Source organism: Alexandromys fortis, unplaced genomic scaffold (genome assembly GCF_014885135.2).
Source record: "Alexandromys fortis isolate MF-2015 unplaced genomic scaffold, M_Fortis_MF-2015_v1.1 scaffold_46, whole genome shotgun sequence".
NCBI classification, from domain to species: domain Eukaryota; kingdom Metazoa; phylum Chordata; class Mammalia; order Rodentia; family Cricetidae; genus Alexandromys; species Alexandromys fortis.
Window position 1 is genome coordinate 8,899,174 of NW_026067919.1, and position 27,321 is coordinate 8,926,494.

Genomic DNA, 27,321 nt, shown 5'->3' on the forward strand with positions numbered 1-27,321 from the left:
ACAATGTTCACTTTTTCTTTTGTTGATTTTTCCCTTATTTTTTTCTTGATAGTCTCACTGTTTATCTCTAACTGACAAGTAACTTGCTCTGTAGCTTAAGAAAGCCTCAAAATCATGATCCTTCTGCTGCTAAGTCTCCTGAGTATGGCAATTTTAGACCTCTGTAACCATGCCTAGTCTCATTCACAATATATCCATTTTATTTTTTAAAGGGTGTGGGGTCAGACTTTCTAATTTATTTATTATATTAATCCTATTTCTTCAAGATTCTTTTTATATAAGCTTACTCCTTATTTTTATGTCTTGTTAAGGAAAAACCCAAGAATCTTCTACTTGATCAAAGCAACAAATTTCTTATAGGCATTTACAGTGATAACTTACCTTTAAGTATTATTTTAGCTGCATTTCATAGTTGTTGACATAGTGTGCTTTCATTATTATTTAAATCATAAACATTTTAGAGATTTCTTTTGTGCCTTTTCCTTTGACACTTGGGTTATTCAGAATTGTGCTATATAGATTTCAATGTGTATTTCCCAGATTGTTTATTCCCATTAGTTTCTAACTTAATGGGATTGCAAATGACAGAAAACCCTCTAGAAAGTCAGTGCTTACAATGACTACGCTTTAGCTACGCAATGACCATGTCTTTTGTGCCGAATGCTTGTGCATACTTAAAAATGTTGATTTTGGAGTTTGGGGTTGAAATGTCCTACAAATGCCAATTGTGTCCAGTTAATTAGTGGAGTTGTTTAGATCTACATAACCTAATAAACTTGTTTACTGCTTATGCATTTTTTAGGATGATGAGGTTAAGATTTGACTGTTTTAGACTTTTCTATTTCTCCTATTAGATCTGCCCCAACTTTTTCTAAAAATTTTAATGTTCCACATACATTTTCTTTTTGGTTCACTTATTTTGGTGATCATTATGCAGTGTCCCTAACTACCAATAATGATGTCCATGATGTGACTTTGCTGGTTTTCTTATTCGTACTAGATGCATGCTGTGTCTTTCTCCCTCCCTGTCAATGCACTTGTGCCTGTCTGCTTTAAAAGCTTCTAGATTTTTCCGACTTCCAGTTGTTAATAATTGAAGCTCTAGGCCCTTGCCTGTTACTCAACCCTAACATGTGAAGAAACCTATAATCTCTTCTTCATGTGTCCCATTAGTGTGTGTCACTTTCCTTTTCAGGTTTTTGAGGCTTCCAAGGCTGGAAATAATTTGTAGGTGTGTTACAATACATTTTTTTGACATAGCTGATCACTTCAAGCTACTGGAAATGCATAGATGCTCCTTCTGATTAACTAGAAGCATTGAGCACTGAGCTGTAACATGAATCAAGTCACTTGGGGATCTAGTCACACCAGCTCTGCTTCAGGCTATCTGTAACAAGGTCTAAGCATCCACTTCACACCAATGAGGCTGCCACTGACCTCACCATGAGGACAAAGGACTTACGGTGCTCACCAATACTCAGAGCCATTCACTCACACAGGAGTCAAAGCTCATGCACCTCCGTGCCTTGAGGGTCAAAGACAACAATGTGAGTGTAACCACATTGTAGCCGAACAGTGTAAGAGAGTTATGAAACCAGAGGCAGCATAAAGAGTGCATCCCAAAAACAGTCAAGCTAGAAAACATAAACCCCGGATCCATGAAGAAGAGCATGCAAAATAAAATGAGCGCATATTAAACTATTTATGGTTCAAACTCAGTGTTTTTATATGGAATAATTAGGAACTAACATCCCTACATCTGAACCTAAAATGAACCATGGATAAAGTTTAGTGTCCATAAAGCAATCCATCTTGGCCATCACTGAAATACATACATATTTCTACATATCATGGTGCATTCACTTACCAATATACACTTAACTATATACTCTAGCTCAGTTCACATGCTGTTGTACCTGTTCAGTCCAGTGACGGATCACAGCTCATGCTGGAGTGTACTGCAGCTTATTTATCCATTCACCTTTTAAAGACTATCTAAGTTGCTTCACAGCCTTAAAAATGAAGGAAGTTACTGCAAAGATCCACAATCACCCTCAGCATGACGAAACAGGACTGAAAGTCTATGGCCTGAGAAGACTGAGGCAGGAAGACCATGATTCCCAGACCAGTCTGTGCCACACAGAAAAAGGAAACGTCTCAAAAATATACCCACTTAAAGTATTTGTGTGGCTGTGTAGTTTCCACTAATTTGGGCAAGCACAGAAGACCGTGATTGCTGGGTCATGTGCCTACTGTCTACTATCTAAGCACAAGGACATAGCTGGAGGAAGCATTTGCTCATTTTTCCTTACAAATCCATGCTTCCATATTCAATGAGTAGATGAGCAAGCGTTTACATTTCCAGCCTCTCTAATCTACCAATACAAACACAAGGATCAAACCAATCAAATAATAAATGCCATCCATTCTGACACAATTGCCAACAGAGTTACTTACTTCCTACACATTCCTATACAGCTGCCTTCTTTCCCGCATCTCTGAGTTATTCTCTATTCAGAACTCCAGATCCAGGCTGTCTATGTGGCCACCAAGGCCCCTATCAACATCAGCAGCAAAAATAATCATAGTTTAAAGCTCTAGCAGGTAGTGATTCGGTCCCTTCCACACCCCGTGTAGTAGACATAATTGTCACTCCTGTGTATAGGTGAGAGTAGGAAGTGACACAGGGTTACGTGACTTGCACACTGTCACACAACTAGTGAGGGGCAAAGAGGATTTGAACCCAGGAAATCAGGTATCAATGGCCGTGCTCATGGCAAACACGGAGCACAATTTCAAGAGCAGGTGCTTCTGCTGCTACTTTCTAAAAGGAATTTCTGGGCAGAGTGTGAGTCATCTTAACATAGGGTGCTACTCACCTAGGGCTTTTAGACAAGTATTCCAGAATACAGGCACTGACAAAATAAGGGAGCTGGGCTGTACAACCCTTTTCCAATACCAAAATTTCCGATGTTTCTGCTAAGATTATGATAATATGTAAACTGACATAGGGATGGAAATAATCACAAAAATTGGAAATTTTTGTAGGGAAACAAAGTGAGCTATGTCCTCTCAAGGCAGGAACATGCCTTCCTGCAGATGAATAAGTACCATTGCTCAAAGTAGTCAAACACATCCGTGTTCCCAAGAGGACCTCATTCTCTTTTAGATATCAGTGCTATGTGTACCTTTAAGGAATGTATGAATTTCAAATACTAGGGTAGCAATTACGAATTTTTGCATGGACAGATAAAATATAAGTGCTGAATTATTATATGCTAGACTGAAAAGTAGATTGAAGGTTAGTTTGATTAATAAGAAAAATGTTGATAGGAAGAGGACAGACAGTTGTCATTCATTCCTTAACTGACTACGCCAATGACCAGGCCGTGTTTTCAATTTCAGGGAATGATATACCATGTACAAGCGGGGACATTACCCACTTAGCAGGCACTAAGACATTTCCAGAGGACAGAAATTAATGAGGGACTACCTTGCTTTGAAAAATACATCATTACAGAGGATTTCCTCTTATACATACAGAGACACATTTAAAGTAGAACAATAGGAAGCCCCTGGGTACCACTGAGATCTGCAGAACACGGTATGCAGAACCCCAGCTCATGGGCCGTTGATGTTGACAAACAGCAATTTGTCAGTAAAATGGAGAACACAGTAACAGTAAGGAGGAAGTTAGAAAAGCTACACAGTGACTTTATAACCATTCCAGGAGCTAGATCAACTATAATGCTACAAACATTGGAGGCAAAAACACCAAAGGAAAACTTTTACAGGATATTACCACAGTAGCTGCTGGCATTCAAATCATAGTTTATACCTCTCTACCTGAATTCAAAAACTCCCCCAAAAGACTAGAATGTAAGATGCAAACTGCAGCCAGGTGTGCTACTAAAACGTCCAAGGAGAAGCCTACTCGCCCTGTGTGGAAAGGGTTCTCAGCCGTCAAGGACAGCAAACAGCAAAGAGAGCCTGGAAAACGCGAGAAAGTCTTCACAGGAAAAGCACCCAATACGCTTTCATAATATCGCACAGTGTGGGAAAGCGCCTGCTGGAGAAAATGAAATGTAAAGAAAGTAAATTTAATTACTTAGAGAGAGAGCTCTTTATAACAACACTTGAGAATGAAATCCATAAAGCAGTGAATAACGATAAGAGAGGCATCCAAAGAGAGGGAGGAGGGCAGATAGGAACTAAAAAATATGTAAGTACAGATTATCCAGTTGGAAAAATGGAAGCCATTCCTCAGAATGAACAGAAACTGAAGAAGAACTGAAAGTTGTCCAGGAAAGTTCAATAGATATGAGGACTCAAGCTAAGAGCTGCTGCTTTCAGAAAGGAGGAGTACTGTGAAAGTATTCAGAGTTAAGAAAAGTTATTTAGCTAAACTATGGGGTTCTGAAGAAAAGACTCACAAATCTGGAATTGTAAGTGAGGTCTTGGACTATATGAGACCCCATCCAAATAAATAAAGAGAATGTGGGTAGATCACACCCATACTAGTACATAATTATTATGCTATAGGTGAAAAGTTACTACTAGTGCAAATTAGGTTGTTATAAATTTGATGCTAATTATAATGGCTATGCCAAAACTAAGAATATAACATACATATGTACAATAACTATATTCAAAGAATATAATGTATACAAATAATCAAAAGCATTAAAATCATCAGCAAAAATATATTTAACACAAAAAAACATTAATGGAAAAAACAAAAAAATGATAAAATATGTTGTAAATAGCAAAATGGTTAATGTTACTCCTAATTAACAATAATATTAAATAAAAATGAATTAAATGTTCTACTTAAAAGTACTGTTAAGAAAATGACTTTCTATTAACCAACTTTATGCTATAGATAAGTGACTCTCTACAGATTGAAAGACAGGTAAATAAAAAAATAGAATAAAGACACTCTATGCAAATTTTAAACAAAAGAGAACAGGTATATTTGTACTCATTTCAGACAAAAGAGATGTTAAATCAAAAATTGTCACAAGTGAAAGAAAAAAATCATATGATAAAAATCAATTCATCAAGAATATATCACATTTATATAATTTAATTTGTAATACCTACATATATTAAGAAACTATGAATAAAACTGAAGGAATAAATAGCAATTTAAGAAATGTAAAAATATTTGTTACCCTACTCCACAACGTATAGATTGAGACAGAAAGTCAATAAATCAAGATCAGGCTAAAATAACATCTTAGGCATATTGTGAAAGTATTCAGAGTTAAGAATACAAAGGATTAACAAAAAAAAATCAATCCAATGGCAACAAAACGCACATTTTATCAACCCATATGCAAAATTCTTCAATATTAATTACATTAGACCACAATTCAAATTTACCAAATTTAAGAAGATTAAAATCTTATAAACCTTATATATTACTTTCTGGCTGTTAACAGAAAAGTCACAAAATATGGAAATTAAATAACAACACCTGAGCAGTCTGTGGGATAAAGATGAAATCAGAAGAAATAGCTTCCTAAATCTTTGAAATATGAACACAGAAAAATATGACAAAAATTATGAGATATGGGCTGGAGAGATGGCTCAGAGCTTAAGAGCACTGGCTGCTCTTCCAGAGGTCCAGAGTTCAATTCCCAGCAACCACATGGAAGCTCATAACCGTCTATAATGAGATCTAGCCTGCAGGCATACACGCAGGAGAAATACTACATAATAGATAATATAATATATAACAGATAAATAAGTAAATCTTTTAAAAAATGAATATATCTATAACAGTTCTAGAAGAACGACGTGATAAATCTGCATTAGTTACAATGAAAGACCTCAGTCAACAAGCCAGCTTTACAAAACAAAGAAGGAGTGAGAACAGGCCTCATTGTTCTCAACCAGCCATTCACCCTGTGAACTAGAAATCCTGCAGGGCAGGATATATCACCATCACAATAGCAGCTAGACTAAGGTGTGCATAACCAGCTGCCTTCTGATTGGATTCCAGACCTCTGCTGCGGGGGACTAAGAGGTGAAGGAAGGGTCTGTTATGGTTCTATTGCTGCAAAGAGACACTATGATCAAGGTAACTCTTGTAGAAAGGAAACTCTTAATTAGAGGCTTGCTTACGCTTCCAGAAGATTTGTCCATTATCACCAAGGTGGAGAGCAGGGCAGCATCTCCACCTTGATAAGCATAGTACTGAAGACGGAGCTGAGAGCTTCACACTGGATCCTCAGGCAGGCAGAGAGAATGAGAGATACTGGGCTTGGAAGGGGCTTTTGAAATCTCAAAGCACAACCCCCTTCCGTCAAACAAGGCCACACCCCTGAATCCTTTGAAACATTTCATCAATTGACCACTAAGCATACAAATACATGAGCCTATGTGTGTGTGTTGGGGGTGGGGCACTCACATTCAGAACACCACAGGAAGGGACAGCCTATGTCTGATGCTGTAGGCCCAGCTAACAACTCATATGGAGGAAAGATACAGTCCTGGACAAAGAATTTACTACTGATATTTAACTAAATTGACAAAGTAGCAAACTACAATGTTTACACCCTTAGACATATGCTGCTCACAGCATTTATCAGGGAAGTGTTCTCCATGAAAAGCTTTGCTACTCGAGAAAGGTTGTAGGCCCAGTTCTAAACATGACAATTATGGTACCCCTGATAAGTAAAAATTGCAGAAGAGGAGCAGAATTACAAAAGATAGAGATTTGGTGAAGACACAGTTATAATACTAGTATATACAATGTTATAATAGTTGAGAGAATGATATTTTATACTCCAGTATATAATATATATGTGTATATATATTATATAATATTATACAATATTAACCACAACTATTGTAATTACCTGCACTCAGCTTGTAGGGGCCAGCCATGATAAGCTAAGTCTGGGCAGGTCCCCCAAAGGAACTTCCAACCATTATTACCTGTGACTCTGGTCATCGATAAATTCAGATGGAGTCTGGAGTCTCAATAGTTTACCCTGAGACAGTGCCTGGCAGGCCGAGATTACCGGACCCCCACCCAAGAGCAGACCATTCAAAAGAAAGGCCCAGGTGATGGTGGCGCACGCCTTTAATCCCAGCACTCGGGAGGCAGAGGCAGGCGGATCTCTGTGAGTTCGAGACCAGCCTGGTCTACAAGAGCTAGTTCCAGGACAGGCTCCAAAGCCACAGAGAAACCCTGTCTCGAAAATACAAAAAAAGAAAAAAAAAAAAAGAAAAAAAAAAAAAAAAAAAAAAAAACGAAAAGGCAAACGTTTAACAAAAATACAAAAAAAAAAAAAAAAAAAAAAAAAAAAAAAAAAAAAAAGAAAAGAAATGCCTAACATTCCAACCGATAGGATCACCTGCCAGGACACTTCACCAGGACACCCCTAGACAAATGTCAGACAAGACAGGGGTCCTGAGCCTCAGAGACCCCTCACCCCCACATTTACTACTATAAAAACCCAATTCTAATTGAGCTCGGGGCTCTTCGGTTATTCCAAAACATTGGACATGCGGAGAGACCAAGTTTGAAAACTTGATTAAAATAAAGACTCTTTGCTTTTACATATGGGACTTGGTCTCCTTTGTTGGCTTTTGTGGGGACCCATGGATTTGGTCATAACATACTCACACAAGACCAGCTATATATCTGGGAATCACTAATGGGGTCCCATCTTTTACCTCTGACTATTAACTACTAAGAGACTCATGGATAAGGGGAATCGAACAAGACAAAAAGAAGAAAGCCCAATATCTGACTTTAGATTTTTATTATTAAGACCAATTAGAATTGGTGCTATACAGCAACACATTAAAACAACAGATTTTGAAGATCTAATGGACCTTACCAGACTGGTACAAACCAGGTAAGCTGCAAGCAAGTAAGATATACCACATCAACATAATAAGAGGAAATAATTATATATTCACCTCAACAGATGTCAAACCACATTTGACAAAACTTGAGTCCTTTCATGATAAAATAATCTCAAACAAGTTAGAAAAGGAGTCACTGTAACTGGGTGTGAAAGGGTAGATTCATCAAACCTGCAGCCACCATCACACTCAGTGAAGAGCTGCGAGTATCTACTCTGAGACTGGGAACAAGGATGCTCAGTCTTACACATCTATTCAGTTATAGTAGTAGAAATACTAGCCAGACCAATGAGGAAAGAAAAGGAAATTGATTATATTTAAATTGGAAAATAGGAAGTACTACAAATGTTTCTAAATGTAAATGAATGCATCATTGTCTATATGGGAAAACACAAATATTTCAATCAATGAAGTAGGAGAACCAATACAGAAATGAAAGAATTTTGTTTGATTGCTTGCTTGTTTGTTTTTGTTTTTTGAGACCGGGTTTCTCTGTAGCTTTGGGGCCTGTCCTGGAACTAGCTCTTGTAGGTCAGGCTGATCTTGAACTCACAAAGATCTGCTTGCCTCTGCCTCCTGAGTGCTGGGATTAAAGGCATGCGCTACCAACGCCCAGCCAAATGAAGGAAAATTTTAAGAAATAAAGTTAACATGTTACACACATACAGGTAATGCTCCCATGCACATAAAATGTAACAGTAAAACAAAAATATAAAATTAGCATGTGAAATTGGTAATATTTTTATAGACTAAAATTAACTACAAGAAAAATGAAACCAGAATAAAGCATCAAATGATCTTAGGTTTAAGTTGAGCCAATGGTGATGGATGTATACTTGGAAAACTAGAAGAGACAACTGAAAAAATTTACAAATGATAGAAATATATGGAAAACTATCCTGTGTTCACAGATTGAAATAATCAGTAACATTAAAATATCTATACTAAAATACATTAATATGCACATCAGAGAGGCAATTAAGGATGACGTAAATCTGTGTTCCTGGGTCACATGGCACATAAAATTTGAGCCATGGTCACTCAAATTTGACTCTAGAATGAAGTAGGTATTCTCTCTCTCTCTCTCTTTCTCAAATAAAAAATAAAAGAAAAAGATAAAAAATACTACCAAAAGTGATTGATAAAACAAAAGCAACCCCATCAAAAAACAAAAATCATTTTTCATAGAAATAGAAAAGAAATGACCCTGAAATTCCTGCTCATCAGCACTGAATACCCAATCAATTTGAGGAGCATAAACAAGCATGCGGGAATCACATTAGCTATGTCAAAGTAACCTACAAAATTGGAGTCAACCTAAGAAGTATAATATTGGCACAGAAGACACAGACAGATCAATATAACAGAGAACCTGGAAATAAGCCTGTGCAGTCATAGGTAATGGATCCTTTAACAATGCTGCCAAGAATACATGTTGGAGTAGGCTGATTTTTCAATAATTGGTGTAGGGAAGCTGGGTATTCCACATGCATAGAAGAAAAACACTTCACATCATGTGTAAAATTTAGCTCAAAATGAATAAAGCCTAAACTGTAAATCTGAAAATATAAAACTTCCAAAAGAAACTGGGGAAAGCTTTTTGCTATTAGACTGGGCAATGATTTCATTTTTTTTTATTTGGATGACCCCAAAAGTAAAGATAATAACAGCAAATATATGCACATAAAGTTATAACAAGCTAAAAATCTTTAGCACAGAAAACAATCTACAGAATAAATACACTGTGGATGAATAAAAATATCTGAAGACTATGTATCTGGTTATAAGTTAAATTCAAAATAGATAAACAACGATTCAACAGCAGGAAAACAAATCGCTGGATTTCTACAAAGTCAGAGGACCTTTGCATGGTGACAAGATCTTTAATCCCAGCATTCATCAGGCTGAGACAAAGAGATGGCAAGTTTGCGGCCAGTTAAGCAGCAAAATTTTGCATAAAAAACAACAAAATGTGTGAGGGACCTGAATAAATGCTTATCAAAACATGCATTGCCCATAAGCAGAAGAAAATAAAATGTTCAATAGTATTAATTTCAAATAAATAGAATCCAAAGCCTACCTATTGGCTATTTTGTGCACAGTTGGTAAGAATACAGATTAGTATAGAAAATATGGATGAGTGAAGAGATTTCTCATCAAATCCATCTAGATATTCTGTATGATCTGATAACCCAACTTCTCAGTTTATGATCAAAGGGAATGAGGTTGCAATCTTGAAGATAAATCGGTATTCCTTTGTTCGTTGCAGCATTTTTCTCCATGGCCAATATAAGGAATCAACCTAAAACTTCCCATATGGAAGGATGGTTAAAGAGACTATAACATGCAGGAGAATTGACAGGACAGATAGATATTGGTATAACTCATATATGTAACTCAGAATTTAAAAAGAAAGAACCATTGTCATTGATGAAAATCTAGAGGGTGTTATGTTAAGTTAAAGAAAACAGACACAGAAAGCTAAATATTTCTTTGTAATCTCACTTACATGCAGGGTCTTAAAATGTCTAACTCGTGGAAGCAGAATAGTGACTGGAAGGGATTAGGTATAAACGAGCACAGATTTTCATTAAGGGGTGATGAGTATGTTCTGCAGATCTAATGAACATGATGATGGCTATAGCTAACGACACCAGATTTTATGATGACTGCTTAGACTGTAGATGTTAACACACGTCCACACGGTAATCATGAGAACAGACATCTGTGGATATGTTGTTTAGCTTTATTATATCGATCTATAGTATAGTCATGGGAGGGACAGCCTTTCACCTTGGGAGCACTGAAGACTTTATTCTTGCAGTGTTCCTGGCAGAAGTAGCTTGGCTTATAAACAGTTCTGTGCAAGAGACTACTCCTTTCCAAATGAAAGTTAAAATTGCTTATTTCGAATTTTCTTTTCTAAAAGGGAAATACATTCATGCAGTTAAAAAAAAAAAAAAAAAGCCTGTCAATGAACACTCCCAATCTGTTGCTTAGCCACTGAGTCCATATCTGGTAGCAGCAAGTGATTCTGATTGGAAATATTAAGATACAAAGCCTCTAAGCCTCCGATTCCAAGCCTGATAACACAGCTTACCAAGTCTCACCTGATCTTGATCGCAATTCACACTCACAGTCTCACAGTCACACCGTTCTCTTTGGGTAGAAGAGCCTTGCAGACCACTCCATGTGAAGAAACAGCCCCACCTCTATGCTACCTCCCCTTTCCCCACAACACTCTTGCTATACTGTTTTTTTCTTTTTCTTTTTTTTTTTAAGTTATTATCCCCTCAAAAGCAGGGACTGGTCTCCTGCATGACGTTGCGTCTAAACTTCTCTCAACCACACCTAGTCTATCCTGCTTAACAAATAATGCTTGAATGAGTGAATTAAGAAAAACCCGCTTCAACCTGAACTTCAAGCCAAATAGAGAAATTAATGAAAAATATAAAACTATAAAGGTTTTAGGAAGGAGAAAATCTTCAAAGTCTTAGGCCAGGCTAAGGTTTGATATCAAAAGAATAAATGACCCAGGAAGACATATGTTCTAAATTAGACCTCATAAAAATTGAAAACGCTCTGCAATCGTGTTAAAAGGTTTAAAATGCAAGCTACAGGGTGAAATAATGTTTGCAAATCACGTATCAGATGAAAAAGAACATTTAATAAAACATGTAAACAATATATAAATTGGAAACGCCCAAGGAACCTTCAAAAGTCAATGGCAGGACTCAAACAGTCCAATTAGAAAAGAAGTAAACTGTAAGATCAGATATTTTACAGACAAGGAGGTGTCAGTAAATAGGCATATAGAAAGGATTCATTGTTGGCCATTAGGAAAATGAAAATTTAACCCAGAATGAAACATCACTCCATACATATCAGAATAAAGAAATAAAAAGTGAGAACAACTCTATATGCCAACATAGCTTCTTAGAGAACTCATCACCCAACGGCCATACAACCTAGCAACTGCACTCTTGTGCAAAGATCACATGTAAACAAAACCGTGTTTACACGGGAACCTACAAAAGCATTCATAGCAGTTTATTCATAATTGCCAAGAGCCGTAAGCAGCCCAGATGTCCTCCAATGGGTGGATAGATCTAACAAATTGTTGCACTCATCACTGAGAGGCAGCGAACTATGACTATATCAGCAACCTAGAAAGTCATGGAGGAATCGATCTGACTTAAAAAGGCACAGTCAACATGCATGATTCTATTTACATAACATATTTCATGGAAAATCTAAATAAAACCAGTCGATCACATCAATATCAATACCTGATTGTAATACAATGCTACAGTTTTGCATTGGGAAAACGAGGCCAAGTGTAGGATACCTCTGTGTTATTTCTTACAACTGCATATGAATCTATAACTATCTCAGTTAAAATGTCAATTTCATAATGATATCAGGTAAAATCAAACTGAATCTTGAGTCCTAATAAAGGGATTTGAACTCTTAAATAGGCAGCTGGGAACGCAACAGAAGACTCCACAGATGAGTAGAACAAAAGAACCAATAGGTTGATGATGAATACAGTGGGCTAAAAAAAATCACGAAAGCAGGAAATCCACAGCAGAGCCCAGAGTGAGGCTATATTGGAACCATTATGCTACCCTGCTAGATGCTGGGTAGATCCAGGCCTGCCTTCACCTTGGTAGCTTCAGGTTTAATACTCATTTACTTTATACCTTTTTGTTGTTGTTGTTCTTGTATGTGGTTTGCTTGTTTGTTTATTTTGGTAATTTGCACTGCATTTGAGAATCTGATCATGATCAAGGGATTTTCAAGAGCACCCTCATGACAAAGAATTTATTCTTTTATTGTATAATTTCAACATTTTTCAAAAATGAAGGAAGAAAGTCATACCTGAAATTACATTTTAATTCAATAAAACAAGAATCCACTCTTGATAAACTGTTATAATTTTATGAATATAAGCAAAAAATTTTGTTGTGTGTGTGTGCGCATGTTCACATGTTTACCTTGGCATGCATGTAAAGCTCAGAAGACAACTTGAGGGATGTCTTTCTTTCCTTCCACATGTGGGTGCCATGGATTGAATTTAGGTCATCTGGCTTAGCAACTGCCATCTTTACCAACTGTGCCATCTCCAGAGCCCAACTGGCATGTTTTTAAAAAAATAATTTTCAGATCTTTGAAGATCTGAAAATATATTAGACTTGTGATCTTAATTAATTTTAAATGAGTGTTGATAAAATTTTGATTAAATGAGTTTACAATCTATTTTTAAAGGTCTGAGGAAATTTAACTTGTTAATTTTGTGTTTCAGTTTATTAGTTTCATAATCAGCATTTAAATGTCCAGACAAATAGAATTTAATTTATATACTTATGTAATCCTGACTACAATAAAATACGACTATGGAGGATCCTCTCACATGAAACATTCTCTTCATCTAGCTTCAGAGCCCAGAGTCTCTCTCAGCCTCGTGTCTCTCTCCATGCCATCAGGCAGACTCTGCAAAGCCACTCATCAGAACTGATGTTGATCAAGGAGGAGCAGACATACCTTATGGGGTTGTCCATCCTGGACACTGTGAGGAAAGCAGCGAGGTTGGCTGTGTAGGAGGAACACACAATGAGGGTGAAGAGCCACCAGCTGCCCATCACAATGCGCATGGCCACAGAGTTCACAGACGACTCACCACCTGCAGAATGCAGAGGGGTTAGCTGTGCCTTCCTCTCACCCTGACCCCCAGCAAGATTCTTCCCTTCTTGGCCAAGGTCAAAGTCTCCTATCACTATTGCACTGGACATTATTTTTTTTAAAGGAAATGTTATTAAAACCACTAATATGGGGAAAGGCCAGAGGATGGCAAAAGGCAGAAAAATTGGGACTAGAATCTAGTGATGAAAAATTTGTCATAACATCGAGTCTTCCAGCTTGAAGATTCTATCTCATTGTGACAAGAACTTCCAGAGCTACTGCTCAATGTAAGATCTTCGGCAATCTCACTTTCACATAGTACACTTAGGAATTCTGTAAATAAAGAATTTTTTCCTGCCTGGAGGTCTTCCAGCTTTCTTTTAACTCAGAGAAATGAGATCGCCCGTTTCACTTTTATTAATATTCAGCCCTCCCTGGATGGTTTTCCCCTCCAGGATTTTCAGAAAGCATTGCTTGTAAAATTCAGCGAGAAGCTACCTCTCTGTAGCCAATTATTTCTCTCTGGTCCCTTGGGTGGTGGGAGAGGAAAGCTTCTCCCTCCTCCTCAGGTAACCTTGAAAGGATTTTGCCATGATGCACACAGAGTTGAGATCCACATTAAGGACTTTGCAATTTGTTTCTGGTCAAAATGGCACAATCCTGAAACTCATCACAGGACAGAAGTGTCACCAGGCCTCTCAAAGGGAGGAGTCTGTATTTCAAGACTTGCTGGAGTACCACTTACAGATTGCTACACGCTATGTTGATGTTTAATCAGAGTTCCCTTTGACAACCTCATGTGCGTAAAAAAGCAACCTAACTTGGGAAGGGAGGAAAATGCCCTGAAATCCAAAGTAAATTTTATCTAAAATGGAGAATCAGGAATGGAAGTTGACTTCTTTGTTACTTTATTTAATTTCTACCTGACAGTGCTTAGAAAAACCGAAAAAGCCTGATATTGGCACTGTCCTGATATCAAATAAAATTATATTTGAAGTGACTTTTGTGATATGCATCTGGAGAATTTTACTAAAGGATAGGCTTTTTCAGGCCCCCAGGGCTATTTGGACAACAGAAAACTGGAAATGCACCTTGCTGAACAAAGGCTCCATAGACAATCCAGATGGCACTGTGCAGGGTGGCAGAAGCAGAAGGTCGTGGTTGGGCAGCGCTCTGAGCCCGTACAGCCTGTATCCGGTTCAACACAAATATGAGCACACCGACTACAGGGATGGCGGCTGCGATGCAGGCCCACACGGCAAAATCAAAGGGGGCAAAGAGGGAGAAGATGCTGATTTTCTCCTCGGGTTTCTTGATGAGGATCCCGACAGAGTAGTCCATGTAGCGCTTGCTGAAGTCCACAACGCTCTCCCTCTCTGGGGTGATGGTGATAGCGGAGATGGCCAAGTCTGCTCTCTGAAAGACAAAGAAGTTCGCAAGAGGTGACCTTCCGGTCATTGCTGATTTCCACCCTAGGTCAAGGTCTACCTTCTGCCATTTCAAAGATTTACCCAGAGGCAATGGATTTGAGAGTGACCCCAGAGAATTCTGAGAATATGAGAAGAAATCCAACACCCTGTTATCTATTACCTCCTTAGTCCCTCCCTGGGCCTAAGATCTCCTAGGACATCCTTTGGGACAATAAAATTCAGTTAAGTATCTTCACTTCCACAAATTACACTTGCTTGTTTTCTTATCAGTCCACCTAGCAAACTTAATCTCCTTTTGCTTCTACCTGTGTTCAAGTCAAAATTCCATAACACTAATGGACATGTGATTTAAAAGGGGACTTGGCTTTCTTCCCACCAAGGACACCCTTGTTCCTTCAAACATAGCAAGGGCTCAGATACCTGTCATCTCTCAAGCAAGTTCCTGCAACTTCCAGGATCCCACATCCATAGACAGCACTTCTAAAATACTTCACAAGTTACATGATGGAACAACAATGTTCAATTTCAAAAATGTATGTCTTCATTAATTTTTAAAGTTTTTATTTAGTGTGTGTGTGTGTGTGTGTGTGTGTGTGTAAGAAACAGAGAGGGTGTGAGCGCAGGTCCATGTGTGGAGACACAGAGAGGGGTGTGAGTGCAGGCCACATATTCTTACTTTCTAAGCCATCTTGCTGCCTTTCTTGTTTTATGTGCATACTTTGTGTGAAGGCAGGGATTCTCAGCCTTCCTTAATGCTGTGATCCTTTAGAACAGTTCCTCATGTTGTGTTCACCCCAGACATAAAATTATTTTCATTGCTACTTCATAACTATAATTTTGCTACTGTTATGAATCATAATGTTTTAAATCATATATTTTTCTGGTGTTCTTTGGCAACCCCTGAGAAAGAATCATTTGTCCCCCAAAGGGGTTGAGGGTCACAGGTTGAGAACCGCTGACCTAGAAAATATGGAAAAATGTTGAAGGTGCCTACACCAGTGCATGTGTGGTTCTTGTCTTCTCAGGAATCAAAGATCCAGCAGTCCCGTTTAAGGTTGTAAGAGTTTGAATCATATTAAAGAACTGAGAGAGAGAGCCTCTGAGATGGCTCAGCAGGCACAAGTACCTGCCATCAAACCTGACAATCTGAGTTTGATCCCTAGGACCCATATTCAGAAGAAAATTGACTCCTCCAAGTTGTCCTCTGGCCTACTTAAGGACTTGGGTGTATGTTTGAGTGCCTATTACAGACACATATGCATATCACACACACACACACACGAGAGAGAGAATCTTTAAAAAACAAAGTTCAAAACAGATTTAAAGAGCTGTCAAAGAGATTAAGTTGGAGCAGGGGAGGTTAACAGCACAGGATGGATGAAGAATTCATTTATGAAGCAAGATCCAGAGGAGGTACACTGGAACTAACTTAAAACACAGGTTCAGAGCTTCCTGTAACTGGAAAGAGATACTCCTCCACTAATAATGGAGGTCCTGTGCGTACAGGGTGTGTTTCATAGCAAGTAGAATTTCATACCTATAGATTTCTCAAATATAGAAGGATAACTCATATTTTTGAGAAGGAAAAAGGGTTATTAGATTTCTTGAGGAGAAAAAGAAAACCTCTGAAGCATATCTGAGGGATGTAGTCATGGCATCCAACAAAGGAAAATGGGAGACAGTTGAGGATAGAAAGCACATATATCCATACATTAATCTGGATAGACATATAGATTTCATGTAGAAACCTGGTTGTACACTTTGAAGATAGATAATAAAATTGACTCAAGTCGTGCATATAACAAGAAATCAAGGACACCAAAAATCTTATGAAATGAACTGTACAAGAGTTTGTATGGTTGGCCACAGGGTACACAGGTTAAGGAAGGCTACAGTGTCGAATACATAAAGAAACATAAAAAAAATGGATACATCTCAAATATGTTTGCCATACGGAAAGATCCACACACCAGGGACCACATACCATAATCTTCCACATATACACAGTGTCCCCAACTGCAACTCTATTAAGCAGTGGTTCTTCACCTGTGGGTCTCAACCCCTACAAAGGTTACATATCAAACATCCTTCATATCAGATGTTAATATTATGATTCATAACAGTGGCAAAATAACAAAAGTAGCAATGAAAATAACCTTATGGTTGGAGGTCACTACATCATGAGGAACCGTATTACAGGGTCTCAGCATTAGGAAGGTTGGTAACCACTGATCTAGAGGACACAAGAAGACTAAGGGATGAGAGTAAGAATAGAACTAAGTAATTATATAAGAGTGACCACAAAGGGACAATGGAAGTGCTCTGAGAATAGAACACAGTGGGACTTGCACAAACTCTGTACAATTGCTAAGTATCATTGAAATGCAGCTCTGAACTGGGTAATTTTTATAGTATCTAAATTCTACTGCACTAAAGTTCCTTTTACAAGAATAACTAATGGAATGTGGCAAGGTAATAGTCCTAGTATCTCCCCACATAGGCTTTGGAAACAAGATCCTATGTATCAGGAGAAAGCTCCCCCTCCCCCCCAAAAAAAACGGAAAGACAACAGGTTGTGGTCACTAAGTAGCATAGAGGGTGTCCTACAGGATGCTAATAAGAGACATGGGAATGGTTACACTAAAGGTGACTGGAGGGAGACAAGATGGCATGAGTCCTGGGTAGTCCACAGCAATGTCGGGAATTGTCAAGAGTGGTAGAAGCTGTTATAGTAGAGAGAGAGAGTCACTGTTGTAAATAATTGTCAGTAAATGACTTAGAGGCCATGAAATAACAAGAACAAGAGTAGGAGGTGGTGAATCATTTTCAGGCTAGGAGTTTCAATGAGGATATATTTAGCAGTGATGTGAGATTCCCTTCTGTATGCTGTGGATATTATTGGTTAATGAAGGAACTGCTTTGGGCCTATAAGCAGAGCTTTAGAGGAACAGAGCCAGGCAGGGAAAACTAAACGGAATGCTGGGGAAAAGTAGGTGGGGTTGGAGAGAAGCCATGTAGCCATGCCAAAGACAGAACTTTAGCCGGTAAGCCACAGCCACATGGCAATACACAGATTCATAGAAATGTGTTAAATTAATATGTAAGTTAGCCAATAAGAAGCTACAGCTAATGGATAAAGCCATGATTCAATTAATATAGTTTCTGTGTGTGTTTCAGGACTAAGTGGCTAGGAACCAACAAGTGGTCCTCCTCTTACCAACTGGTGCTCCAATGTGTGCTAGCTAAATTCATGTAAAACCTGAGAAAGCTTGAAAAGGAATTCTAGACACAAAAGAACCATTTAGTACAGTTTCTTGGTAGCCACCTTTTTTTTTTCTAGATGGGCTTGCTACAAGCAAGGCTCCCGGAGGCACAGTAAAAACTGTAAGTGGCAGCTTCCTGGCTCACAAGCACAAGCGACTCTGGCTCTTTTTGGAGGTTCATCTATCAAGCATTTAAATGGAGTTTGTGGATAGTGTACTGCAAGTTACCTGGTGGCAGCATGGGCCAACTGGTTATCAGAGTTTAGGCGGAGAGGATGGCTCCCACCCTGCAGTCTCAGCCACTAAAGGACTTCCACCATGTTGGACTGTGCAGAGCAAGCAGGAAGTAATATATATACCCTAGTAATGTTGCAACTTAGGTTTTTAAGAAATACTTAGCATTTTAAGAAGCACTCCTGGACAGTAAATTACAGATACATAATAGGACAGATTCAGACATAAAGGACCTCTAAAGGAGTCACAGTGTTGAATAAATATACGTAGGCTTGGGAGAGAGAAGAAATAGAGGGTCATAAAAGAAAGTAAATAGTTTATAAAAAAAAAAAACAAAGTCTTTAAAAAGGCAGAGTACAAACAGTCATAGATTAGAAGGAGTAAAGAAAAATAAGCCATGTGAAAGTGGAAAATTCACAGAGAGTCTGGATTATGAATATTATTGTATTTTCTTTCAATTTTTTAACCATGAATGAGCTAAGTACAGAGAGACATTTCATTGTATGGGCTGCTAAGCTAAACCAGCATGTATATTATAAAGGTATCTTGACTTCAGAATTTGGGTCTAAGGATATGTTGCTTTGGAAAAGAGGTTCTTCTTTTGTTTTCACAGAAGATGAGAACCTATAGATTAATTCCAGACTAATGTGGTATGATGGACCAAGACCCCCTGACAGGTTGCTGTGAACACCCCTAAAAATACTTCACCCAATAAAAAGCTGGAAGTACTTTGGAGAGAACTATGCCCATATTCCTGAATAATGTTTACAATTTTTTTTTTTACATTTAAAGGGGGATATGCTATAAAGATTTGTATTGACATGGATCTTGGTTTACTGCTACAAATTTAAGGTCAATTTTGTTATATTGTGTATATATATTTCTGCTTTTGATTAAGTTATTGTGTTTGTACAGTTCATTTTAAAATGTAACATATAATTAAGAAATATAGGTTAATAGAGAGTCATCTATAATAGTCATGCTTGTAGTCATGTTAGGTTTTCTAGATATATAGAGATATATTTCAGTTATATAGGTATTCTTCAAATCTTTCAGATACCTTCAGAATATGGCATTTAAAATGTTTAAATTATTAACTTGATGACAATGAGACACATCTGCTCCTGGCAGCACCAATTACTTCAAGAGGAAGATAGACACTGAAGAGGCTCCTTACACAATCTGTAAGCCATTTGGTCAAGAAACTGCTCTTGCCTAGACTGCTTGTTGAACTGGACATGCAAGACCCACAGAGAACTGAACTTTCCTAAAGAAGGTGAGACATCCTTTGGGGCTCCTGCTTCATAAAAGAGTTTGCCAGACATTCTTCAGGACACAGAAAAAAGTGACTGAAAACTATCAATATAGGCAGAACTGTCTTTAAAATTTCTTGCTTTGTGGAATAGTCTGCTGGATACTATGGGCCTGTAGGCTAAAGATGTATGCCCCAATGGTACAGAAGAACTTTGGGTGACTGTTCAGGCAACGAGAAGTCTCTGTCGATTCTAGAGTTTTGGAAGTTACTTACAATGAACTTGTTGTTTACTTAGGTAATATTATATCCTTCTGCAGTCTTTGATGGAGTTGAAGAATAGAAAAATAGTTTTCCTTAGATATGATAAAAGATAAAGTAGATATAAACATTTTAACTGTAATTCCTGCTTGATACCTGTCTTGTTATATGTAATTTTACTATGTTAAAGTTAAAACAGAAAGGGGAGGTGATGTGGGATTTCCCTCTGTATGCTGTGAATATCATTGGTTAATAAAGAAACTGCTCTGGGCCTATAGTAGAGCTATAGGAAACAGAGCTAGGTGAGTAAAACAAAACTGAATGCTGGGAGAAAGGAGGTGGAATCAGAGAGAAGCCATCTGCTGGAGACAGATGCCATGTAGTGATATACAGATTAATAGAAATGGGTTAAATTAATATGTAAGAGTTAGCCAATAGAGCTAAGGGCCAAGCAATGATTTAATTAATACAGTTTCTGTGTGATTATTTCAGGCTAAGCAGCCAGGAACACACTAGTGGCCTCCATTCTACCCTGCAGATAGGAGGAAAGGTCACAATGTGAAATGTAAGATATGTGGGGATGCCACGCCTTCAACACACAACAAAGCCAACATGTGAACAGGTCTACTCACACTCACACACATTTGCACAGGTGTATACCACACTTATAGCTTGTAAGACATGAAAGAACAAGCATTCGGTAGAACTCAATGGCTGGGGTACGGGTGGAGGGGGAGGAATGAGTTTCCCATTTCAGTCCAAGAATGGAAGAGGTTTATTAGAAGGTGAATTACAGAGAAGGTTAATTACAGGGGGTAGGTTGGACAGGAATGAGTAATGTATAGGAAGGGGGAAAGTCAGGGCTGATGGGGTATGAGAAAATAAAAGATCAGAAATAGGTACAGCATGGAAGACAGAGAGGAAACGGGCACCTTGGCATAGCCCTAAGGGGTCAAATTTAGGTATCACTTAGAAAGGTATTAAAATTCCCCTCTTTGTGGCCTTGATCCTAGAACTTACCTTGCTAATGAGCTCCCCGATCATCCCGTTCCAGGAGGTGTTATGAAGCTGGTGACCATACCTGCCATCAGGGGCCTGGTATATCTCATACTTGAATCCCAAAGCCTTAGCCAATGCATCCAGCACATCTATGGAGAACCCTTTGTAACGTTTGGGCTGTCCAAGGATGTTCTCAGCCACCATCACAAAAGGCTCTTCCTATAGAAAATAGAATGAATATTCTTTAAACCAACAACAGTTTAATTGATATATATAATTCCAGGATATTGGTACAGAGACAATCTGGTGAATTGCAACATCAGAATGTTAGTATTAGGGCTGGGGGCATAGCTCAGTGCTAAAGCAAATATCCTTTTTCTATTCTTTTCTTTAATTTTACATTTCAAACACAGTTTTGGTTCTCACCCTCCTTCACCTCCTCCCCAGCTCACCCCCATCCACTCCTCCCAATGGGTAAAGGGATCCCATGGAGAAAGTCTGGCTTATTAAGTTGGAGAAGGACCAAGCCCCTCCCCACTGTGTTAAGGTTGAACATGGCATTCCACTATAGGGAATGGTCTCTAACAAGCTAGCTCATGCACCAGGGATAGATCCTGGTCCTACTGCCAGGGGCCCCTCAGATTTAGCATATATAACGCCCTAGGTTCCATCCCCAATGTGGATAATAATGATATTAACAGCAGCAACAGTAGTGTAATGTTGGTATTTACCCAATTTCTACCCAGAGATTGAACTCCCCTGCCCTTTTCTAAGAGCGCTTTATGGACAGTCAAGGAACAGTGCACAGGAGCAGTACTACAGCCGGCAGGTCAGCATAGGGCAGTGAGGATTTAATTGTCCTGTGTATTTCTTCCTAGCCTCTACCCTAACCCTCAGACCCCACAATAAAATGGTGTCTTTTCTTTCCTTCTTCTATAGAATTCATACGGACACAGGCCTCTGTCCTTAGGGTATGCCATCTACGGTCGTCACAGAAGAATCATGACAGTTTTCATGTAGAATAATACATGGACATAAAACTGTGTGATATTGGACAGTGAGAGAACAGCATTTCATCTATCAAGCTGCAGTAGAAATAAGTGCCCATTAACAGGACAATGCTATACCATAACTCAACGGATGAAGAAGGGTCAAACCCCAAGATCCTGAATCCACAACCATGCTGAGTTCATACCTACAGACTATCTATGCCCTGGGAGGGAGACGACCATCTAGAAACATCTACCCCATATCATATCTTCTTGTGTGAAATTGAATATGAAGGGGCTGAGGGCAAAGTGTCCCCTGGTAATGCTAATGGAGTTCCTTTAGTTAAAAGAAATAGGGTTTAAGGCTCATTCATTGTATACACATAAGGAATGCAGAAAGATTACAGGCAAATGCTTCTGAGTTTTCTGGGAGGAAATGACGGAATTGAGTGGTGTCTGGGATACCCCCAAATGGGAACATTTTAAGTTCTTCCAAAGGGAAAAATAAAATTTAAAATATATTAACCTAAGCCTCACAATTATAACAGTCTAAGATTCTAGGAAAACAATGTAGAAAAATATAACTAATTAACATTTTTTCACTGCACACTTATTATCACATTTATCCTCAGCAGTGTTGGCCAGCAGGAGAAGGTCCTCCCACAGGTATCTTTCTGGGAAACCTGCTATCGACATTGTAGGAGCCCAGCAGCATGAGTGGTCCTCCTTCTATATGCTGGAGATCTCTCCTAGAAGTCCCAGAAGTCCCTGGAGAGACTCTTCCATCTCACTCTCCCTTAGGTGGGCCCACATGATAATTTGTGTGACAGGACTCCTGAAACCTCAACATCCCCTCCCCAACCCTGCATTAACCAGAGAGGAGCCTCAGAGTCAGAGACCTGGAAAATGAAGTTCCCAGGACATCCCCATGATCCTACCAAGACAGTCACCACTTTGAGAGTCAGTCCTTGGAGGCGACTGCCCATGGGCCTCTCCTGCAGACTGCCATTCAAGCCTTTCTCCGAGTCCCAGGTCGCCAGCTGTGGATAAAACAGGGAAGTGTAAGGGGTGGAAGAGTCTCATATACACGTTAGCTAAACTGGAATCTTGAATGAGAGAATGAGACAGGCAGACAGCAACAGCCTGGGCCTCTTAGAGACCCAGAGGCATCTCAAAACCATTAAAAGGACAGAGAGTCATCAAGCAGAAAGTTTCACTTCCTCCATCGATGTCACCAGAGGCCCAGAGTCCCAAAAATTCCCAAAACAAAGACAATTAGTAGGATTTTGCCTCTGGAATAAATGTTTATGCCTAATTTTATTTTGTCCTTTATGGATGTGATGTCACTATGTGTCCCACTATGTCTTTAACTTTCCCTTTGATGGTACCACAATCAGTTGAATTGAGGTAGAATAATAAAGCAATTAACAAAGACACAAGTACATGGCTTATCTAACATTCTGTGGCCATGATGCCAAGGAAGGGCTAAGTTCTCTCTGCCTGTTTTTGCTGTAGTACAAGCTCTATAACTTTCTATGATATATAGATAGAAGCTGGTAGCCAAGTATATGTGCTTGTGCTTGGTATCTGCCGGTATCTTTATGAGGCTTTAGGCTGTATCCAGTACTTTGTTGCATCTTTGCTGTTTCCTAAGGAGATGGAGAGGACTCTGGCTTTGAAACAGTAGAGAAAAAGTATTCAAGAGTCACTTTTCCTTCCTGCATGGATACAAGGTCTCAACCACAATGACTAAATCCTCTTGTTGCCAATGAACAACAGAGACAACAGACACTTCTTGAGCCAACTAAATCAGAACCTTGAGGTCTGGTCATGGGGAATATTAATGCACCCTGAGGCATAGCTTATCTGTGTCTCATTGGGCTCTTTCACGGGGACATTTGAACATGCTCAAACCTTGCTCCATCTATGGAGATCCTGATTTAATTGGCTGGTGGTGGACAAGATATGGATATGTTTGTTCTCCTAATGTTTCTAACGTTCAGCAAAGATTGCAAGCCACTACTATAAATTAAACTGGTAGCTCTCGAACCACAGATATGTGCAAGTCATATGGCTTTTCTATGTACTTTATGGTGAGAGTATAGATGCCTAACAAGCTTCAAGGTGCTGCTGCTGTTGCTGGTGCTTCATTGACCTCAATTTATATAGCAAGGGGTTAATGAACCAAAGCACAAGATATCTGTTTAACTCCAGATGCATTTCTCTAGATATGTGCCCTAAAGGAACTGTCAAAGTTGCACTTAAGATAGGTCTACTCCCCCAGCATTCTCTGGAGTTCTGACAATTAACCCTAAGAAGCAACATTTATAGAAGCTGAGAAAGCATTCTAGCTGAGAGATACTACAATTCCGAGATTAAAACAAAACCATCAGAATGAGATATAGAATCCCATATTCAGCCTAAAAGAAGTCCGGTGTTTCTTATTGTCACTTTGGACCCAATGTCTACTAATATCAACTCCATCTTAAATAATAGGATGTATGCCAGCAGAGAATAAATAATTTGAATTAGAGCATAGAATCTAAAGAGCCCCATATCGCTGCTAGTTAACTTATAGCACACTCAAGTGAAGAGCAAATTGAGATTACCATAATTCTAATCGGACATCAAGGATGTTTAATGGTACCATTCTCTGAGACCAGAAACAAAGAGAAGGAAATAACATGGTTATTTCCCACCATAGTTCCAAAAAATAAAACTCAGACTCAGATTCGTGAAGCTGATTAAGACCAGGCTAAAGGATGGCTCAGCAATTAAGAACATTTGCTGCCCTTGCAGAGGACCCAGGTTCTTTCACCAGAACCTATATGACTGCTCACAACTGCCTTTATCTCCAATTCTAGGAGATCCAATGTCCTCATCAGCCTCACAAGTATTGAACACATGTGGTAAACTTATACACATGAGACAAAACACTCATACACATCGAATAAAAATAACCACAATCTTTAACAAACAAAATTAAATGCTCATCAAAGATAAAAGTAATAACTCAGTCAAGGGTATGGTTTCCTGTTTTCTTTGTGTGCTACACAATGAACCTTAGGGCCAGGGATAAGTGTGCATTTCGGCTCTCTGCATCTGCATCCCATGACTGTTTAGCTGGCACTGGAGCTGCCTAATCCCTGATGTGTGGCCCATGCTTCTGGGTGTGGGTGGTGTCTGGAGGTGTCTTTTACCATCATAATGACTCAGTGTGATGATGAAGGCAATCTGGACATAAGAATGCATCAACTGGATATTCTAGCCCATGCTGTCATTAGATTTCTATAGCTGCTGCCAAGCATCCTTGGCACAGGGAGGAGGCATCTTAGCACTTTTATACCCTGGCTTGATTGAGCACCTGGTACAACACTTTGCCTAGCCTTCATCAACCAGGCTTTATTTGTATTGAGATTATACCTGGGTGTGAGAATTCAGAGTAAAAGCAAAAAGGAGCACAGAATAAAACCCTTGCCTACTTAGGTTTTAGTTCATTTGAACAAGAGCTCTATCTTTCAATGCTTCTCCATCCATGCTTTGTTTCTCCCCACAACAAGACTTTAGGCAGCGCAACTCTGCCCAGACCATTGTAACTGTTTCCCTATGAGTCTCATTACCATCAGCTCTCCTATGGTCCATCTTCTGTGTGTTAGAACATATCTTTCAAACCAATTAACCAGGCTGAGAGAGACGGTTCAGTGGTTGAGCACATGTATTCCTTTTGTAAGTGGCCAGGGTTCAGTTTCCTGCACCCACATGTGACAAGGATAGTCACAACCATTCTTAAACCCAGTTCCAGGGGATCCAATGCCTTCTTCCAGCTTCCATGGGTACCAGGCATACATATGGTACGCAAAAATATATACAAGCAAAAATACCATACAAATAAATACATCTTTAAAATATTTCAAAACAAGCTGAGCCGTGGTGGCACACGCTTTAATCCCAGCACTCAGGAGGCAGAGGCAGGCAGATCTCTATGAGTTCAAGGCCAGCCTGGTCTACAAGAGCTAGTTCCAGGACAGGCTCCAAAGCTACAGAGAAAGCCTGTCTCGAAAAAAAAAAAATCAGAACAAAACAAAACAAAAAAAAAAAAAAAGATTCAAAACACAAAGTATGTAAATTATCATTTTCTAATAAATTCTCATTTCCTACAGAATAACTTTAAATATTCATAAGTCTGACCCAAAAGAACAATTTTCCCAACCCCCAACTCCACTATGACCTTTAGCCCACTCAGTTTAGATAGCCGTGTATACTCTAACCCCAGGAATTCTATTCTTTCCCATGCTCATGTGCCCTCCTGGGCCTTATGTTCAATTCTTTCTGCCCAGGATGCTATATCTCTCCTTCTGGATCTGATAAATTACGATTCATTTTTAAAAACCACTTTCACTTTGGAATAGTTTTTAGAATAACAGAAAAGCTGTGGAGGTTTCACTAATCATCCCTAACACCCATCTCCCCTGACGCTAAGGTGCAAACATAGCACACATTATTATCATACATTAGCATGTTGCATTCATCACAGCTAATTAATGTTTCTCATAGTCTCCGGGATTTATGCAAAGCTGCACTAGATCTGGTCTCCAGAGTCACAGACTCAGGCTAAGTCTCTGGGGCAGTTGTGGGATCTGATTTCCTGCTCTACTCTCTGGACCATAGCTGCAGCTGACCTTGCTCCTTCCCACCACTTGGTTCCAGCATTGCCTCAGACACCACTGTGGCCTCTTCTCCATAAACAACAGTTATAGCTGGTGTGGATTTGGAGAATATGGGAGCTTGAAGGTATGAGATTAGCAGGTTTTATGAATGAGCCATGTATTGTAGCTGTTTTCATCATTTACGTGAATGACCTCAGAGCACCTGAGACACAGAAGGTCATCAATGAGTATTTGCTCAATATATTTACTCTGATTCCATTTTCTTAGTTATAAAATAGAATACATTTGTACTTCCTGCCTACCAAGTTGAGAGTTTGTTAAAGGAATAAAATAATCTTGAAATAACCTATCATATAATAGCTTAATTAAGAATCACCAATGGGTTATAAATGTGTTTCATAGAACCCAAATTATGAGTACAGAAAAAAGTATTTATAAAAATGCAACAAAGTATGTTAAGGTTTGCTGCGTGTTGGCAGAGTTGTAGCAAACAGCCATTATTACCTGTGTTATGCTCATCTGCTTTTAATCAGATTTTCACTAGGAAAGCAGGAAGGGAAAGGGAGCTTTAGATAGACAGTAAGTAGCACAATGAGTGCATCAAATTCTATCACGTGCTTTTCTGGGAACTGAAAGTCAAAGGTACATCTAGACTCTTAC

The 27,321-nt window shown here is 38.9% G+C and overlaps 1 protein-coding gene across 5 annotated transcripts in view; it reads right to left on the minus strand.

Annotated features, from left to right (window-relative positions):
* The window catches only part of Grid1 (glutamate ionotropic receptor delta type subunit 1), a 725,743-nt gene that overhangs the window by 104,444 nt on the left and 593,978 nt on the right, over positions 1-27,321 (minus strand). For all 5 annotated transcript variants that reach the window (XM_050140755.1, XM_050140756.1, XM_050140754.1 and 2 more), the window contains 4 exons: positions 22,933-23,034; positions 21,027-21,224; positions 14,658-14,982; positions 13,429-13,567 (listed from right to left, as the gene is read on the minus strand). In XM_050140755.1, the coding sequence (XP_049996712.1) occupies positions 13,429-13,567; positions 14,658-14,982; positions 21,027-21,224; positions 22,933-23,034 (764 nt within the window). The remainder of the gene's footprint in view (positions 1-13,428; positions 13,568-14,657; positions 14,983-21,026; positions 21,225-22,932; positions 23,035-27,321) is intronic.